This window comes from Fusarium oxysporum, chromosome VIII, assembly GCF_013085055.1.
Source record: "Fusarium oxysporum Fo47 chromosome VIII, complete sequence".
Lineage (NCBI taxonomy): Eukaryota > Fungi > Ascomycota > Sordariomycetes > Hypocreales > Nectriaceae > Fusarium > Fusarium oxysporum.
The window spans coordinates 3033080-3050114 of record NC_072847.1 but is presented as its reverse complement, the minus strand read 5'-3'; the positions used below and the strand labels follow the sequence as shown (position 1 = coordinate 3050114).

The 17035-nt window shown below is 49.0% G+C and overlaps 8 protein-coding genes across 8 annotated transcripts; 4 read left to right on the top strand and 4 right to left on the bottom strand.

Annotated features, from left to right (window-relative positions):
• Positions 1 to 194: 194 nt before the first annotated feature.
• On the bottom strand, positions 195 to 1274 carry FOBCDRAFT_230275 (uncharacterized protein). Its single transcript, XM_059609827.1, has 2 exons — positions 1048 to 1274; positions 195 to 995 (listed from the first exon to the last, which is right to left on the bottom strand). Coding segments are annotated over exons 1-2 (759 nt in total). The 5' UTR covers positions 1050 to 1274; the 3' UTR covers positions 195 to 238.
• A 203-nt stretch (positions 1275 to 1477) lies between these two features.
• FOBCDRAFT_263591 (endoplasmic reticulum-based factor for assembly of V-ATPase-domain-containing protein) lies at positions 1478 to 2597 on the bottom strand. Its single transcript, XM_031187752.3, has 2 exons — positions 2177 to 2597; positions 1478 to 2125 (listed from the first exon to the last, which is right to left on the bottom strand). Exons 1-2 carry the CDS (start codon positions 2462 to 2464, stop codon positions 1586 to 1588), a joined length of 828 nt encoding a protein of 275 aa, XP_031035017.3. The 5' UTR covers positions 2465 to 2597; the 3' UTR covers positions 1478 to 1585.
• Positions 2598 to 2792: 195 nt separating this feature from the next.
• Positions 2793 to 4738, top strand: FOBCDRAFT_50337 (isoprenoid synthase domain-containing protein). Its single transcript, XM_031187755.3, has 2 exons — positions 2793 to 4154; positions 4232 to 4738. Exons 1-2 carry the CDS (start codon positions 2949 to 2951, stop codon positions 4391 to 4393), a joined length of 1368 nt encoding a protein of 455 aa, XP_031035020.2. The 5' UTR covers positions 2793 to 2948; the 3' UTR covers positions 4394 to 4738.
• Positions 4739 to 5341: 603 nt separating this feature from the next.
• Positions 5342 to 7517, top strand: FOBCDRAFT_50335 (uncharacterized protein). The gene is made up of 2 exons (XM_031187756.3): positions 5342 to 6283; positions 6330 to 7517. Exons 1-2 carry the CDS (start codon positions 5756 to 5758, stop codon positions 7383 to 7385), a joined length of 1584 nt encoding a protein of 527 aa, XP_031035021.2. The 5' UTR covers positions 5342 to 5755; the 3' UTR covers positions 7386 to 7517.
• Positions 7518 to 8759: 1242 nt separating this feature from the next.
• On the top strand, positions 8760 to 13242 carry FOBCDRAFT_322376 (P-loop containing nucleoside triphosphate hydrolase protein). Its single transcript, XM_031187757.3, has 2 exons — positions 8760 to 10588; positions 10634 to 13242. The coding sequence occupies exons 1-2, from the start codon at positions 8861 to 8863 to the stop codon at positions 12872 to 12874; spliced, it is 3969 nt and encodes a 1322-aa protein (XP_031035022.2). The 5' UTR covers positions 8760 to 8860; the 3' UTR covers positions 12875 to 13242.
• Positions 13243 to 13306: 64 nt separating this feature from the next.
• Positions 13307 to 15147, top strand: FOBCDRAFT_230265 (S-adenosyl-L-methionine-dependent methyltransferase). Its single transcript, XM_031187758.3, has 9 exons — positions 13307 to 13442; positions 13494 to 13520; positions 13577 to 13667; positions 13718 to 13759; positions 13813 to 13967; positions 14022 to 14059; positions 14127 to 14264; positions 14315 to 14734; positions 14789 to 15147. The coding sequence occupies exons 1-9, from the start codon at positions 13398 to 13400 to the stop codon at positions 14814 to 14816; spliced, it is 984 nt and encodes a 327-aa protein (XP_031035023.2). The 5' UTR covers positions 13307 to 13397; the 3' UTR covers positions 14817 to 15147.
• FOBCDRAFT_297587 (uncharacterized protein) lies at positions 15144 to 16334 on the bottom strand. Its single transcript, XM_031187759.3, has one exon. It carries the CDS (start codon positions 16051 to 16053, stop codon positions 15325 to 15327), a length of 729 nt encoding a protein of 242 aa, XP_031035024.2. The 5' UTR covers positions 16054 to 16334; the 3' UTR covers positions 15144 to 15324.
• On the bottom strand, positions 16003 to 16849 carry FOBCDRAFT_50310 (uncharacterized protein). The gene is made up of 2 exons (XM_031187760.3): positions 16403 to 16849; positions 16003 to 16307 (listed from the first exon to the last, which is right to left on the bottom strand). Exons 1-2 carry the CDS (start codon positions 16677 to 16679, stop codon positions 16087 to 16089), a joined length of 498 nt encoding a protein of 165 aa, XP_031035025.2. The 5' UTR covers positions 16680 to 16849; the 3' UTR covers positions 16003 to 16086.
• Positions 16850 to 17035: the final 186 nt, after the last annotated feature.

Sequence of the window (17035 nt, the reverse complement as noted above, 5' to 3'; positions counted from 1 at the left end):
CTCAAATCTCGATTGTTTTGATCACTAGATATTATAGTCCCAAGTGTTCTCCCGTTTTCTTTGAAGTGACGGTGATCTACGTCGCATGTTGGCTCAGCCCTACCCGTCTGTAGCAGGGATCTACCATCTTCAAATGAACCCGAACTAACCACAGCGCTCCATTGTCAACAGATCCAATCACACTAACACAAGGCTTCGATTCTAATGCAATTCATCATTCATAAATGGGTATCAAGTTCTATAATTCACTCTCCTTCTCTTTTTTCTTCGCCCTCAAAACAGCCGCGTGCTGCTTCGTATGAAACTTCACATCATCCGGATACAGCGGATTCCACACAGTATTACACACCTTACACTCCGAAAACGCTGCTTGTGACGATAAGTTTAGTGTCGTTTGTACAGTCGGTGTCTTTGCCTTCCCCCTCTTTCCTGGTTTTATATCGCTTGTGCTCGATTCACGCTGTAAAGAGTTCTCCCGAGCAGTTGGTCGAGCGGGTTTGGTGCCGGAGTCTTCGGCTTCTGTGTCCTCGCCTTGTGTATGATCTCCTGTGTTCTCGTCGTCTAGTAATGGTGTTGATGTGCCGCGGAAGCGTAGTAGGCGTGGTTTCTTTCGCAATTCTATCTTTGGTGGTTGCGGTGGTGAGGATGGGGGTGTGGTTCCGGGTTGAGACTCGTCGCTCTTTGGGCTGGAGGTAACTGTAGACGATGGAGGTACAAGTTTGAAGAAGTTCAAGATTGATCCTTTCTTGACTGGCTCGGTAGTGGGTTTGTTCGTTGTTGTCGATTCAGGTGTGTTCTTCGCCTCTTCTGTGACCTTCTCCAGCGGCGCCGTGTCTGTGCCTTTGGATGCTGGTTCAGAAGCTGTTACTTCTGTTAATACCCTTTGTTTCTTGGTGTTTGGCTCTTTCGGTGAGTCGTCCCGAATGCTTCGTTTGCCATATGTTCGTAATGGTTTGACGCGCGATCGCGGCACCGATGGCGCTGGACTTGCACACCTGATTGAGTCAGTACATTTCCCTTGGTACGATCAAAGCTCGAGGATCATACATTATGGGAGTTTGCCCTTCAATTAACTGTCATGCTGCCCAACATGAATCTTAATCCGTGTTGCTGTCGCGTGGTGCACGTAAACACGCCGCACTGCCAATGCGTATGGAATGTCCGCAGGAGAAGGGAATTTTATATACAATGGAGACGACTTGGGAAAGAACGAAAGAAAGGGACTAATAAATAAACAATGGATGCGGTCTTGACTTCGAAGTTGAGGCTTGCCGAGGAGAGAAAACAGTGAAAGTGATAGATGCCCCACTGGATTGGGAAGACGCGTTAAGACGCGCCTGGCGCGCAGTCACATGGGTCCCGAGCCATGATATCACCACCATCATGGCTGCTACGCAATGCCCATGCTTTTGCTTGAATCATGATCATGATTTTATCCAGGTAAGATTATGGCCATATCGAATTTGTCAATTGCTATAAAGAAGCCTCAATATCGATGTAAAGCGAATATCGCATTGCCAGTTGTGAAGCTGGCGTCCTCATTCTCTTCTAATTAAATATTATGATATTACGGTATATGCTTAGATCATGTCTCGACCTTCGCTTCTGTCTTTCGTTTCCTCACTCCATCTTCCGTTCTATCCTTCTCCTTGATCAAAACACTCTTCTCATCCTCATCCTTCCCTAGCACCCAACTCTCAACTACCTCCCTAACCTCCTTAACTTTCCCATGCTTCTTCCTCCCCTGGTCCATCTTCCAAATATACGCATTATACACCACAACCTCCGCAATAGCAACAAGAATACTCCCACCCATCGTCAGAAACATCCGTGCCGGCAAACTCCACCACCGAGCTGTAACCCATAATGTTCCTGCGACGCCGGCGATACTGACGAGGAAGTTGATGATCAGCGTGACTTGCTTGTGCACTTCTTCCATCGCCATGTCGTCGTCGCCGAGGTCTGCGGAGGATGTTGGTCGGTTTGCGGCGGCGAAGGCAGCGGCGCTGGAGGGGAAGTGGTCTTTGAAGGTTTCGTGTTGGGGAGGTGGGTTTATCATTCGTTCGTAGGTGCGGGCTTCTTCTTCGCGGCGGAGACGGGCCATTAGGGCTTTGTATTCGGGGGACTACAGTGGTCAGTATGAAGAACGAAGAAGAGGAGATCTGGGATGACTTACGGGTTCGGGTTTGGGAGGTGGAGGAGGGATGTAGACAGATGCGCCGCGAAGAAGTTGTTCGAGGGTGAAGTTTGAGTTGCCTTGAGCTTTCAGTTGCTTCCACAGATCAACTATTTGGCCATGCGATATGGGATTTCCAAGTTCCGGGTCGTCTAAAGTAGGTTCTTTGGTGGGTTGTTGTGATTCTTGTTCCTCTGTTCCGTCATGATCTTCGATTTGTGATGTTTCTGTAGCTTCGACAATCGACAACGCCTCCAGAATAGAGGACGTCATTGTGAGTAGCACCATGTTGTTCTGTAGCACTTCTTATGCAAGTTATCGTGTTCAAACAACCGGTACAAGCTCAATAGTGGTAAAGTCGTGGTGAGCTGTCGTTGATGCTTAATTGAAACGTATCAAAGGCTAAAGCTTGATCAACAGGCATCTATTTCCAGGCCAGTTCCGTAGCGATTCATCCGCTGACGCTTAGCTCGACGGCCCCATACCCAATTTGTCCAATCACATTCCGTCTCTTGACGGCCTGTTATCGGCTGCCCGCCGAACGGACCCGCAAACCCCCCGGCTTAGCAGAACACAGCTAGAGCTGGAAAAGTTTAGAGAATCGGATCAATCGAGAATCCAGCAGCCATCGAACAAAATTTCCCTCGCCATTGACGATCTCGAAACTACCACCGCCTACGAACGTCCCGGACAAGACGATATAATTAAACGAATGCCGTTATAACACTCGATTTATTCACCGTCTGGGAATTATCTATAAAGGTCCGCTACGATGCTCCGTCCGGGGGCCTCGGTGGTGCGCGGCACTATGAACAGACAGGCCTTGTGGACGAGGACAAGCGCTGCTGCTCCGGCTTGCGCTCTGTGCAGACAATTGACCGTCAGTCGATCTCCCTCGAGGATACACAGCGCTTCGTTGCATACTAGTCCTCGAAGGGACTCAGCCTGGGGTGCGGCTGTTCAAGTCGCTTCCAACGTCGTAAGCAATGTCGTCAAGAAGGCTTCCAAAGATGCAATGCATGTCGATCCTCTGCGGACTGTCGCCAAAGAGATGAAGTTCCTCACGGGCAACATTCGAAAACTCCTCGGATCTGGTCATCCTTCGCTTGACCGTGCTGCCAAATATTATACCCAGGCTGAGGGCAAGCATGTCAGACCATTGATCGTTCTCCTCATGAGCAGAGCTACATATCTCTGCCCAAAGACTCCTCCTACGGCTCCTATAGTTACTCACCGTGGCGTCGACACTTCGATATCGCCAGCTCAGATCCTCGCCGATGTGAACCCCTCTGCTCAGCCTCTATCATCTCTCGAACAAGAAGTCCCCGATGCAAACTCCGATATTCTTCCCAGCCAGCGACGGCTTGCCGAAATCACGGAGCTGATCCACACGGCTTCTCTCCTTCACGACGACGTTATCGATCACTCTATTTCTCGACGTGGCTCGCCCTCGGCAAATTTAGAGTTTGGCAACAAGATGGCTGTTCTGGCTGGTGATTTCTTGCTAGGCAGGGCATCTGTTGCGCTGGCTCGTCTTCGAAACCCAGAGGTTGTCGAGCTGCTGGCTACTGTTATTGCTAACCTCGTGGAGGGCGAGTTCATGCAGCTTAAGAACACGGAGCGGGACGAGAGGAATCCCAAGTGGTCGGAGGAGACTGTCACATACTACCTGCAAAAGACGTACCTCAAGACTGCATCGCTTATCTCAAAGTCTTGCCGAGCTGCCGCTTTGCTGGGTAACACGGATGCTGTGACAGTCGATGCAGCTTACTCGTATGGACGAAACCTGGGATTGGCTTTCCAGTTGGTAGACGACCTTTTGGATTATACACAGAGCGGATCGGATCTGGGTAAGCCTGCGGGGGCAGATTTGGAGCTGGGACTCGCGACGGCACCACTGCTATTTGCTTGGAAGCAGATGCCGGAACTCGGAGCCCTCGTTGGCCGCAAGTTTGCCCAGGAGGGTGACGTACAAAGGGTAAGTTGGCTGCATTCACTCTTTGTCACCCGACGAATCATATCTGTTGGAGATAATCCATGCTAACAACGGCACAGGCACGTGAGTTGGTTCTTCAGAGCGACGGTATTGAGCAGACGAGGGCTCTCGCGCAAGAATACGTGGATAAAGCTATTGCCTCGATTGCGGAATTCCCCGAGAGTGAGGCTAAGGACGGATTGATTGAGATGGCGCATAAGTCGCTCAAGCGACAGAAGTAACGGACATTACTTCAAGGGAGGGAAAGATGAAAAAGGCGGGATATACGCCGTGTACGAATATCACATCACATCGCATCACATTTATTTTTTTTTCATGACGGAGGACGAGAGAAAAAGCAACATTTTGGTCAAAAAGTCATGGGAGGGTTTTTGGTCAGCTGGGGCATGGCGGTGTACTGTATGATTGTGCTTAGACTCCCTTTGTTACAGAACGAGAACGTCTAGACGGGACAGGAAAGTGATGCATGTATGATTATACTGTTCTTACTATTTACTGTACTTAACGTGTCATAAGAGGGCGTGAGCTTGGCAAGGGAGCTTTAGACTTTGGTAACCTCGGGTATGGAGGATGTGTGTATGCTGAACTTGGTGTTTTGATCGAGTAATACCCATGTAATACTCGCTGTGATGATGGAGTGTTGCCGAATTAGGTGATCGAGTAATCCTCAGTTAGATCATGATCAATGCACCTCCGCGGGGGCAACAACAACACCACGACGATGGGCTTTTGATCGAGTAATGAAAACGTGTTCTGCAGTCATTCAGCCCTCAACACGAGAACACACCTGCTGACTGTTCTTCTCGTAGACCCCGAATAGCCACAGTGCACCAAGAAAAGCCATAAAAACCCGAAAACTAACGAATTCATCCGAAGCCGCACCGTTGGGAACTTACCTATCCTGCGATGGCATTACTCGATGGTTACTCGATTCAATCACCATCGGCGTAAAGGGTTCAGTGTCTGATTGGCCAGGCGGACGTCGGCAGTGTCCGATGGACCCTGAAATTCTGGATTTTTCGAGGCTCGATAAGCTAAGCTTTTCTGTAAGTGGGACCTGAAAGCCGGAACGGGGATCAGGAACAGCAAACTGGAACTTGAGGTTTTGATCGAATAATGAAATATGTACGATATTTCCCCGAGCCGAGAAATCTCGATAAGAGCGAGGCCATTCCCGGATTCCGGGGGTGGCTTTTTCTTCCCTCTCCCCCTTCTTCTCTGTAGAGCAACACTCGTTGAACCAATTGTCTTGTCCTCTTTGATAAGGAAATTCTCCGATCACTCGATCTTAGCCTGCGCTCTTATCTTTATCTGCGCCGTCCTCATCTGACGTTTGGTCTTATCTTTGAAGCCAACACAACCCCACCAATCCCGTGGTCAGCCCCTCCAACAGGTGTAGAGATAAGGGATAAGAGAAGACCTCGGCGAGAAGCACGAGGACGAAAAGGGATAGAAACTAGGATTCCCCGGATTTTTTGATGAGCTGTAGCTTTATCTTTTTTGTTTGAGATTGAGTTTCGTTCTCTTTTTTTCTCTTCTTTATTCCTCCCCTGTTTGGTTCAGCAACGCTGTTTTTGCCCATCATGACAACTTCAAACGCTGAGCAATACCCTGAGGGTCCTCTCTCCGCCCTCGTATCCTCTCGAGTAGTCGTCACTCTCCCCGATGACTCTCTCGCCATCACTCCTGCTTCCATCGTCGTCAGCCCCATCACCGGAAAGATCATCTCTGTCATCCCCGAAGTCCTCCCCTCAACAAGCTTCCCTGCTGGTACAGAGTACGTCGACCATACTCCTAAGCTTCTCCTGCCCGGTCTCGTCGACGCTCATGTTCACTTGAACGAGCCTGGTCGTACGGAGTGGGAAGGCTTCTGGACTGGTACCCGTGCTGCTGCTAGCGGTGGTGTCACTACCGTCGTTGATATGCCGCTGAATGCTATTCCTCCTACGACCACTCTTAGTGGGTTTGAGGAGAAGTTGAGGGCGAGTCGGGGACAGTGCTGGGTTGATGTTGGATTTTATGGCGGTGTTATTCCTGGTAATGCTGATGAGCTGAGACCTCTTGTTGAAGCTGGTGTTCGAGGATTTAAAGGGTTCTTGATCGAGTCTGGTGTAAGTTTCCTGTTTTGTAAGTTGAGTCGCAAGCTGACATTCATAGGTTGATGAGTTCCCTGCTGTGTCTTCCAAAGATATCGCCCTCGCCATGGAGACTCTCAAGGACAGCCCTACCACTCTCATGTTCCACGCCGAAATGATCCCTCCCATTACTCAATCCGTCGGCGATGACGTTCAGACCTCAGAAGCTCCGCTCGCTCCCACCGGTGAACTCACCGCATACAAGACCTTCCTCGAATCTCGACCCCCTGCTTTCGAAACATATGCCATCGAGGAGATTCTCAGCCAAGCACACATTGCCCCCTCGCTACACCTTCACATCGTTCACCTGTCTGCTACCCAGTGCATTCCTCTCCTCAAGGCAGCTCGCAAGGCAGGCATCAACATTACAGCTGAGACTTGCTTCCACTACCTCGGCCTTACAGCTGAGGAGATCGAGAAGGGCGACACTCGACACAAGTGCTGTCCTCCTATTCGCGAGGGAAAGAACCGCGATGGTCTTTGGGAAGAGCTCGTCGCTGAGGACTCATGCATCAAGACTGTTGTGTCGGATCACTCACCCTGCACACCCCAACTCAAGCTCCTCCCTCAGCATCTCGACACCGACCGACCCAACATCCCTCACAATGACTCAGGCATCGACGTAACACACTCTGAAGCCCAGAACGCCGAAAAGGAACGCGGTGATTTCTTCGCAGCCTGGGGCGGCATCTCCTCAGTCGGTCTTGGTCTCCCCATCCTTCACACCGCAGCCAAGAAGCGCAGCGCCTTCTCCAAGACACCCAGCATCACCGACATTGTTCGTCTTTGCTGCCAAGCCACAGCCGCCCAAGTTGGTCTTTCGCATCGCAAGGGCGCTATCAGAGTCGGTATGGATGCAGATATCTGTGTCTTCGACGATGCAGACGAGTGGACGTTTTCACAGGGTGATATGCGATGGAAGAACCGCTGTTCACCGTGGGAAGGCCATCAATTCACTGGTCGTGTGAAGGAGACTTGGCTGCGTGGTAACAAGGTTTTTGAGCTTGGAGCGGCCAACTCTGGGTTTGTGGTTGGCAAGCCTTTGGGCGAGAGCATCACTGAGAAGCGAACATTTTGAAATGATTGATGACGAGATAGCATTTTGGGCGTTGGCGGATAGAATTGTATTTTATTATCATCTATGTCTTGGGTTTGTGTTTTTCTTATTGAATAGCATGAGTAATGAGATTCGAGATTGATGAGATTGTGGCGTCATTGGATTGTCTTTGATGTACATGTGAGCTTTTGATGTGTCTTGAGCGTAGCACGAAGAAAGATGATTTGGAGAAATTGTGGGGTTGACGATGCATTTTGTGATTTGGTGTGAGGCATTTGGAGGTTCTACTCCGATCTATTGAAGGTCGTTATTTATTATTATTGTTCTATTCTTTATGCTTCTAGTCTAGTCAATTGGCGGGATGAGAAGAATCGAGACCTCGATCTAGATGAGCAATATTCGTATTAATTTGAGATCTACCTTTCTTAGCTTCATCCCTCGTTCAATTTCTTGACCTCAAGTCATTTGCCCCCAGGCAATTCCATTCCACAGCATCTTTCGCATTGTTCAATTCATGATTCTTATTAGCTACCCCGTAAAACACTCTTAAACGGATAAAGATTACCGTATCATCATGCTATACGAAATAAACCATGTCTCGCGAAAACCGTTAAAGAGCTCGCTTAAGTCGCATCGAATCTTAAGAAACCCTCGGCTTAGGCGAAAGAGACGGTTGCATCGTTTCGCAGCCGAAGTGGACGCCAAGCGCTAGACATGTTTTCTTTGGGACATGTTAGCGAAAGTTCTTTCCAGGGATCATGGGAGTGATAAGCGAGGTGTAAGCGGCATTGATCATGAAGGTTAGAAACCAAGTGAGATTGACTTTCTGAGGGGTTCATTGGGGACTACTGTGCTTATTGTTGAAGGAGTCTTACACAGTCATCCTCTATGACAGTGAGATATAGTTTGGTTGGTGTTGTTAGTATAAAGAAGCATGTGAATTGACCTCCCTCTTCAATCCATCCTTGCTCGGAACTGACCAACTCCGAAATATCAACCCTTTCCACGTCAGCAACAATGCACCCTCCACCAACGCAATTCCACAAATCACACGCATCACAAGCCCATCTCCTTCTCGATCAATTCTTTCGGCCTAGACCCTTGCCCCCGCAACCTCGCTTCCATTCCTCGATCTCCACACCCATCAAAAACCTCACCCGACTCTAGAACGAACCCAGCAAATCAGGCGCTCTTCTCGGGTATTAACCTTGGAAGCTCGTTTATGTATACAGACTTGACCATGAATTACCTCTTTGGGACGAGGACCGTTGGGTCTTATGCAGTGGGATCTCTCGTGGAGTGGTGATTGTCAGATTTCGCTTCTTGCTCCTCTTTTTAAGGCTATTATACTGGGCGTCATAGATTTAAACCAGCCTGAATATTCTGGATAATAAGAACGAGCTTACTGATATAACTGCTCTTGATGCTATAATGTCCCGGGCTTGGACCAACAGATAACATTTGGCCTTCGATCGCGCTTACGACAAACTGCAATCATGTCGCATCATGATCCCGACGTTGAGAAGATCGACAGAACCAGTTCGCCGGATCTTTCGATAGATCCTGGTATTCACCATCTTTCCGGGGGTCATCTTTCTCTCGACGATGTTCAAGCTGTTCATGTTCAACTTCACAACTTGGCCGTATCAGTTGACACAGCACCGTCATGGCTTGCTCCCTCGACATACGGAGATTTGTTCTCCTCAAAGTTCAGCACCGCTCCAAAGATGAAGCCGTTACTCAACGCCGTAAACGCCGATCTTGAACCTGGAACGTTAACGGCTATTATTGGAGGCAGTGGCTCGGGAAAGACAACGCTGCTCAACACAGTCGCTGAAAGAGTTCTGAGCTCGAGATTAAGTCAAGAGGGAGCTGTGACGTTTAACGGGAAAGTTGGAGTTCATAATGTTCGAGCTGCGTATGTTATGCAGCAGGATATTCTGCTACCGACACTCACTGTTAGGGAAACGTTGCGATACTCAGCTGATCTGCGACTACCGCCGTCGACGACCGCTGAAGAACGCCATAGAGTTGTTGAAGAAGTCATTCTTGAACTTGGACTGAAAGAATGCGCCGATACACGGATTGGCAACTCGCAGCATCATGGATGTTCAGGTGGTGAGAAACGACGAACGAGTATTGGTGTACAACTCCTCGCCAACCCATCGGTCCTCTTCCTCGACGAGCCTACGACCGGTCTTGATGCGACGAGTGCATACCAGCTTGTACGAACGCTCAAGACCCTTGCGCAAAAGGGGCGCACGATCATAACGACGATTCATCAACCTCGTTCTGAAATCTGGGATCTTTTCGATAATCTTATTGTTCTTACAAAAGGTAGCCCTGTGTTCTCGGGCGCTATCAAAGATGCTGTTCCTTGGTTCGCAGACCTAGGGTTTCAACTCCCTCCTTTCGTTAATCCTGCTGAGTTCATCATTGACATTGCGGCCGTTGATAATCGTACTCCTGAGTTGGAACAAGAAACTTCTGCCAAGGTTGAGAGGTTGAAGAGTGCTTGGAACGCAGCGACGCAAAAGCGGCATCGACCTCTTGATACTGTTGATGTTGGCGATGGGAAGAAGAAGAAGGATAAAAAGGCAGAGGAGCATGCGGGTTTCGTGCGACAGCTCACTGTTCTTACCGATCGTACCCTCAAAGTTACATACCGTGATCCCCTCGGTATGGCAGCTACTCTCACCGAAGCTATTTTCATGGGTCTTGTCTGCGGATACCTATTTTTCGATCTCGGTCGCGACCAAGCCGGCATTCGATCTCGTCAGGGTGGACTATACACAGCCGCCGGTCTACAGGGATACCTCATCCTCATCTTCGAAGTCTACCGCATGACGTTCGACATTCCCACCTTCGACCGCGAGAACTCTGAAGGATGCGTCGATGCCCTCCCATTTGTACTTTCACGAAGAATCGCACGAATGGTTACAGAAGATGTGGCTGCGCCGTTTCTCTTCTCGGTTATCTTTTACTTCATGGCTGGATTTGATCGTGATGTTGAGAAGTTCTTTACCTTCTTTGCGATCACGTTGCTGAACCAGTACATTGCTGTAACGTGTGCCATGACGTGTGTTGCTACGGTTAGACACTTTGCTGGAGCGAGTGTGATAGCAAATCTGGTTTTTACGCTGCAGAGTATGGCGTGTGGAATGTTCATCAACGTGAACAGTCTGCCTGTCTACGTCCGATGGCTCAAATGGCTTACTTACACGGTATGATCCTACACTCACTCATATGTCTAATACTGACATGCGTAGTTCTACGTCTTTAGCGCGTACTGCGGAAACGAGTTTGAAGGGAGCTTCTACGATTGTCCCTTCGGCGACGAATCCGACCCGCGATGTAAACAGTACATGGGCTCATATGTAATGGCATCTCTCGGTTTCCCCAAAGCCTGGGTTGCTAAGCCAATCCTTGTGTGCCTCGCCTTCGTCATATTCTTCGTCGTGCTTTCAGTCATTGGACTTCATATTCTCAAAGTCGAAATGACGATTGCGCGTGCTCGTGTCTCAGATACCGATCTTTCTGCTGGAAAAGAAAAGATGACTGCACGATCAGTCGCAGACGTTCGAGCCATTGACCTGGAACTCAACCAATTCTCGCTTGCTTTGGATAAGAGAACTCAATTGGGGAAGAAATTACCAACAAAGACGATTCTTAATCCTGTAAATGCGACGTTCAGCGCGGGAGTTTTGAATGTGATTATGGGTCCTTCGGGGAGTGGAAAGACATCACTTCTCAACTCAATGGCTCTGAGACTGCGGAATTCCGTGGGGACGAAGTATCGACCAGCTGGAAAGCTCACTTTCAACGGCGCTGTCCCTTCGGATTCGGTTATTCGATCAGTTTGTTCATATGTCTGTCAAGACGATGATGCGCTGCTGCCATCACTTACAGTTCGTGAGACACTCCGCTTTGCCGCTGGTCTTCGCCTGCCGTCTTTCATGAACAAAGAGGAGAAGAACCGTCGGGCAGAAGATGTATTGTTGAAGATGGGTTTGAAGGATTGTGCTGATAACCTCATCGGCGGTGAACTTGTCAAGGGTATTTCTGGAGGAGAGAAACGTCGAGTTTCCATCGCAGTACAAGTTCTCACTGATCCTCGTATTCTTCTTCTGGACGAACCAACTTCTGGGTTGGATGCTTTTACCGCGAATTCTATCATGGAAGTTCTTCAAGGTCTTGCCAACGAAGGTCGAACTCTTATTCTCACGATCCATCAAGCTCGATCCGATCTGTTCAGGGAGTTTGGAAACGTTTTACTTTTAGCAAGAGGCGGTTCGCAAGTCTACTCTGGTCCTGGAAAGGACATGCTCGGATATCTTGCGCGTCATGGATACGAGTGTCCAACACATACCAACCCGGCTGACTTTGCACTCGATATGATCACTATCGATCTTCAACAGGAAGGAAGAGAGTTGGAGTCTCGAAAGCGAGTTCAGAAACTGATCGATCATTGGAAAGAAGAGAGTTCTTCTACCAACGAAAAGCCTGCTGGTACACGAGATGAAGACATCAAAGATACCCCTGAACAACACAACAACCAGAACACAACACACCGCCGCTCCTTCAACAAAGCCAACCTCTCAACCCCCGCGGAACTCGGCGCCCTCATCCGCAAACGCGCCCCCATAACAACATCCCTCCCCCTCCTCCTCCACCGCGCCACCATAAACACCTACCGCCAACCCGAGCTCATCGTTGCACGCCTCATGCAAGTAATCGGCCTCGCCATCGTCCTCGCCCTATTCTTCGCGCCCTTCGACAACGACTACTACTCTGTCCAGAACAGAATGGGCTTTGTGCAGGAAATTGGAGCGTTTTACTTTGTGGGCATGTTGCAGAACACGGCGATCTATCCGAATGAAAGGGATGTGTTTTATAGAGAGGATGATGATGGGGTTTATAGTGTGCATGCGTTCTTGGCGGCATATACGATTCTGGAGGTGCCGTTTGAGATTATCAGTTGTATGATCTTTGGTGTTTTGGGAGTTATTGCTGTTGATCTGCCACGGACTGCGACGCTGTACTTTGTTTCAGTGTTTGCTTGCTTTGGAATCGTATCATGTGGTGAATCCCTTGGTATCATGTTCAACACACTCTTCGGCCACACCGGCTTCGCTGTCAACATCATGGGCGTGTTCCTCGCGCTGGCTAACACAATGGCTGGTATTCTCTCCATCGACATGCCGGAGCTCTTCAAAGCGTTCAACTACCTCTCCCCTATTCGGTACGGCACACGAGCTGTAGCGCCGTACTCACTGCGGGATATTACGTTTACGTGTAATGAGGAGCAGAGACTACAGAATGGGAAGTGTCCGATTGAGACGGGGCAGCAGGTGTTGGAGTTGTATAACTTTGATGTTGACCCTGTTGTTAATGTGGCGTGCTTGGCGGCTTGTGTGGTGGTGTATAGATTACTGGCTTGGGGGTTGTTGAAGATTGCTAGGACGCATTGGAAGGGGAGGAAGAAGAGTGATGAGAGTGTGAAGGAATAGAGAGGATGACAAGTGATTAAAGACTCTGAATCAGGAGTCGAAAATAAAGGACAAAAGGTCATCCAAGTTGATCTCAACTCATCATAAGTTATCCTAAACTATCCTAGATTACAAAGAAATATACCCGAGGCTTTTCATAACTTAGGATAGATAAAAGCGCTGGTCACCCGGTAGTGTCCCATCTTCGATCATCCTAAACACCAACAGGCACCAACTATCTCAATAATCCTTAGACTACTCCCTATATACTCGGAGCACAGAGAAACACAAAGATGTGTTCCTTTCTTAAGGACCACTTCTCTTCCAAGTAACAACACGTGGCATTTCCTGATGCAGAGGCGGGGAACATGGTGTTGTTGGTCGTGTCTGGCATGTATGACCAACAAGCATGCAAAATGACAGGCAACATCTCTCGCCAATCACAGGTCTCGCCAAGCATGCATGTTCACCATAAGAATCAGTCCATCCTCCCAATGGTTGAGGCAGTTTAATATCTCAACAGAAGCAATCAATTCACGCTAAGATGGCTGAGACGAACGAACAGCCTGTTGTTATACCGGATGAGCAGGTAAGCAGATACATTGAGCTTCTGTGAGTACATCTGACCATATTGGTCTAGGAGGATAATGAGTCCACGTTGGGTGAGGTATAGTAACCAATCAATCCATGGCATATCTTAGATGCTAATATGCATGGCTTTAGGACTCTGCATCTACTACAGCGAGTGTATCTGAGTCAATCTTCAATTACCGCTGTGAAAACGGGAGGACGTATCATGCTTACAAAGACGGCAGTAAGTTACACTGTCTCAACTTGTCCAGAGCCTTCTAATTCTACTTCTAGAGTATGTCTTGCCGAATGATGAGAGGGAGAATGAAAGATTAGGTATGACCTGGGTCTTTATTGCCTATTGCTTAAGTCTAATTGCGTACCGTCAGATCTACAGCATAATCTGTTCCTTCTCACCTTTGGCGATAAGCTTGGCCTCGCACCACCATGTCATCCAGACGCAAAAGTGAACCATGTCTTGGACCTGGGAACTGGCACGGGTATTTGGGCAATGGACTTTGCGGATGAACATCCAGAAGCAGAAGTAAGTGCAATTCGAACTATCCTTTCCATCGATTTGGAGAAACTGACGATCTAGGTCATCGGCGTCGACCTCTCCCCTATTCAACCAAGCTTGTGAGTTTTATATATTTGCATGAAATAGTTATCAGTTAGTCTGTACAGTGCTAACTATGTGGTACAGCATCCCCCCTAACGTGACCTTTGAGATTGACGATATCGAAGACGAGTGGACCTACTCAAAGCCATTTGACTACATACACAGCCGTTTCATGACATCCTGCATCAGCGACTGGAAGAAATACCTCACCCAATGCTTCCAGTACATCCTCCTCTCACATCCCAGCTATAAAACATCTAACCAAATCTCAGAAACTTAACCCCCAACGGCTATCTCGAACTCCAAGAAGCAGATCTCACCATCAAATCCGACGACGGCACCGTAAAGCCCGATAACGCACTCCTCAAGTGTCTCAAGCTCCTACAAGAGGCATCAGAGCGGTTCGGGCGTCCTTATGTAGATATCCCAGCGCTAGTAGACCTTATGACGGAGATTGGCTTCGTGGATGTCAAGATCGAGAGGTTCAGGTGGCCGAGTAATTCGTGGCCGAAGGATAAGAAGTATAAAGAGCTGGGGGCTTGGTGCTATGAGAACTTTTCGAGTGGTTTGGAGGCAATTACTATGGCGGCGCTGACGAGGGGCCACGGGTGGAGTGTGGAGGATACTACTGTGTTTCTGATGGATGTGAGAAAGACTATGGGGGATAGGAAGGTTCACGCCTACTGGCCGATGTGAGTTCAGCTTCCGGGCCATGCTATCACGTATCAACACTAACCGAATCTTAGTTATTCCATTTACGGGAGGAAGCCGTAGTATAGTAGTCTGAAGAGAGAGCGTTGGTGTTGCGGTACCTGAGAACGTGGGGCTAAGCGCGAGGATGGAGTTATGTAACTCAGCTTTCTTTTTGGGTAAAGCTAAGGTTTCTATTTCGTAACGCCATGCTATTCTTACCGGACAGTTCCTCTCGTGTGACATCGTACACGGCGTTGAAATAGACTTGGTACCTCATGCAGATCATGCAACCAAAAGCTCTAGTACAGGGGTCCTAGCGTCACGACATCGGATCAACATCTTGGCGTAACCAAGATTATCTTGGACCTATAACATCACGGTTCGAGATTACTGAAGAAAGCATCATGGGAGGAATTCAGACGTCTCAATTGATTGCGTAGCTAGTAACAAAGCCAGCGACATAAACCACAAACTCCAATGCTCAAAGATGAAATATACGTGACGTTCCACCAGCAAAGAACAACAGTAACAAAATCCACGTCCAGCAGCTATCTTTGTCCCAAATCACCTTTTGCAGCATCAAACCAATTCAGCTCTTGCAGAACCAAAGACAGACAACAGGCTTCTCTCCCTTGTTTCCAGTCCTGGATGAATCCCAGCCAACCTCATCCATGGTCTTGCCGATCTCATCCTTGTCGTCGCCCGTGAATGAGTACCCCTTGTACCACTTGCCATTTCCTCCACTGTAGAGCTCGAAGCAGATGTTCTTCTTGGCTGAGGGATTGGTGCAGCCGAATCCCTTCAGGAGATCGCCTAGTTTCGTCGAGGTGGGGATGTGCGAGGCGATAAAGGGAATCTGCGCGTTCGCCTGCAGCTGCCAAGGGGGGATATCGCTCTTGAATACATGCACCTTGGTATGGTTGGCAGGGAAGAAGTAGTTGTATCCCGGCTCACAGCCAACACCACCAGAGGAGTTCGTCATCTGCGCAGCAGGCATCTTTGGATCAATCTGAGGAATGGGCTGCGCCTGGCGAGGAAGGATGTTACCAGTCCCGTTGGGCTGATGAGCGTAAGTCTGCTGAGTCTGAAACCCAGCAACTGGCCCCTGAGGAGGGAATCCGTAAACGGGCTGGCCATATGCAGCTGTGCCGGGATACATATAGCCATACACGGGGGAAGCTAGACCAAAGTTATACCCAGGGCCACCAAGATGAGGAATGTACGGCTGACCCTGCGATGGGATCGGTGCACCAACGGGTGAGTAGTTCGGTCGTGAGCCTGTAGCGTCACGACCGTTGATTGGGTTCCAACCAGACATGGTGGTTGTTCGCGAGAGGGGAGGGGAGGGGAGTCAGAGAGGTTGCCAGGTATGAACCCAACGACGAACGTTCGGATCGAAAGATGCTTGCCAGAAGCCGGGAACTTGACCTTGGGTTGTTGGATCCCAAGTTGGTGGTATAGCGTATGGCGGAGATTGGCTCCAATATGGAAAGACTCGGTGGGCCGGAGGCACTTGATAGTTCAAAGCTTCGTTGTGATGATAAGATCGTTCTTGGTAGGAAGAGAAGATATCTGAGGAGAGTCAGAATTGCGGAAGACACAATGCCTTATATAGAGCATTCTGCGCATGAATGTCTGAGGCAAATCTTCAAGGAATCAGTGTTTACCTGAAGAACCTGTCTCCTCGGTGTAACTCTCCGCCACAGACGAAGTATCACTAGACTCGTCTTCAGAGTCCGAATCGATGTCCAAGCGACCAGCGAAGATCTCGGTGCTCCAAAGGACGTTATCTTGTCTGTCGTAGAATGCACCAACAATGATCCACGCCCAGAAAGGTGATTCTTGTGATGCTTCAAGACGTTGGGTGATGATCAGCTTGGAAGCGGGATATGGCAGCGGGACGTCCTCAATAGTCCTACAGTGAACCGGGCTTGAGTTGGACATAAGGACGAGTCTGAAAAACGAACTGAGGAGAATGATGGACGGCTGGTTGACAGGAACAAGTTCGTGAGACGATGGAAGTGTTTATTTATGCTGCTGAGGGACAGAGATCTGGACATGATCAACTACACGTCTTGGCGATGAATCAGGTTCCAAAGCAGAGGTAGTGTAGGCAAGACATCGGGTTGTTCGTGAGTATGTTCTCACAGGAGTCACGAGACTCATGAGCTGAAAGTTATTCACCAGCCATTACGTCAACCTCGCAGCTATTCTCAAACGACGGCGATGCGGGGTACGATTGGATGAAGTTCCCGGGGCAAAGCTATTCAGGTCAACTTCAGATGTGATACGCAGCTAAC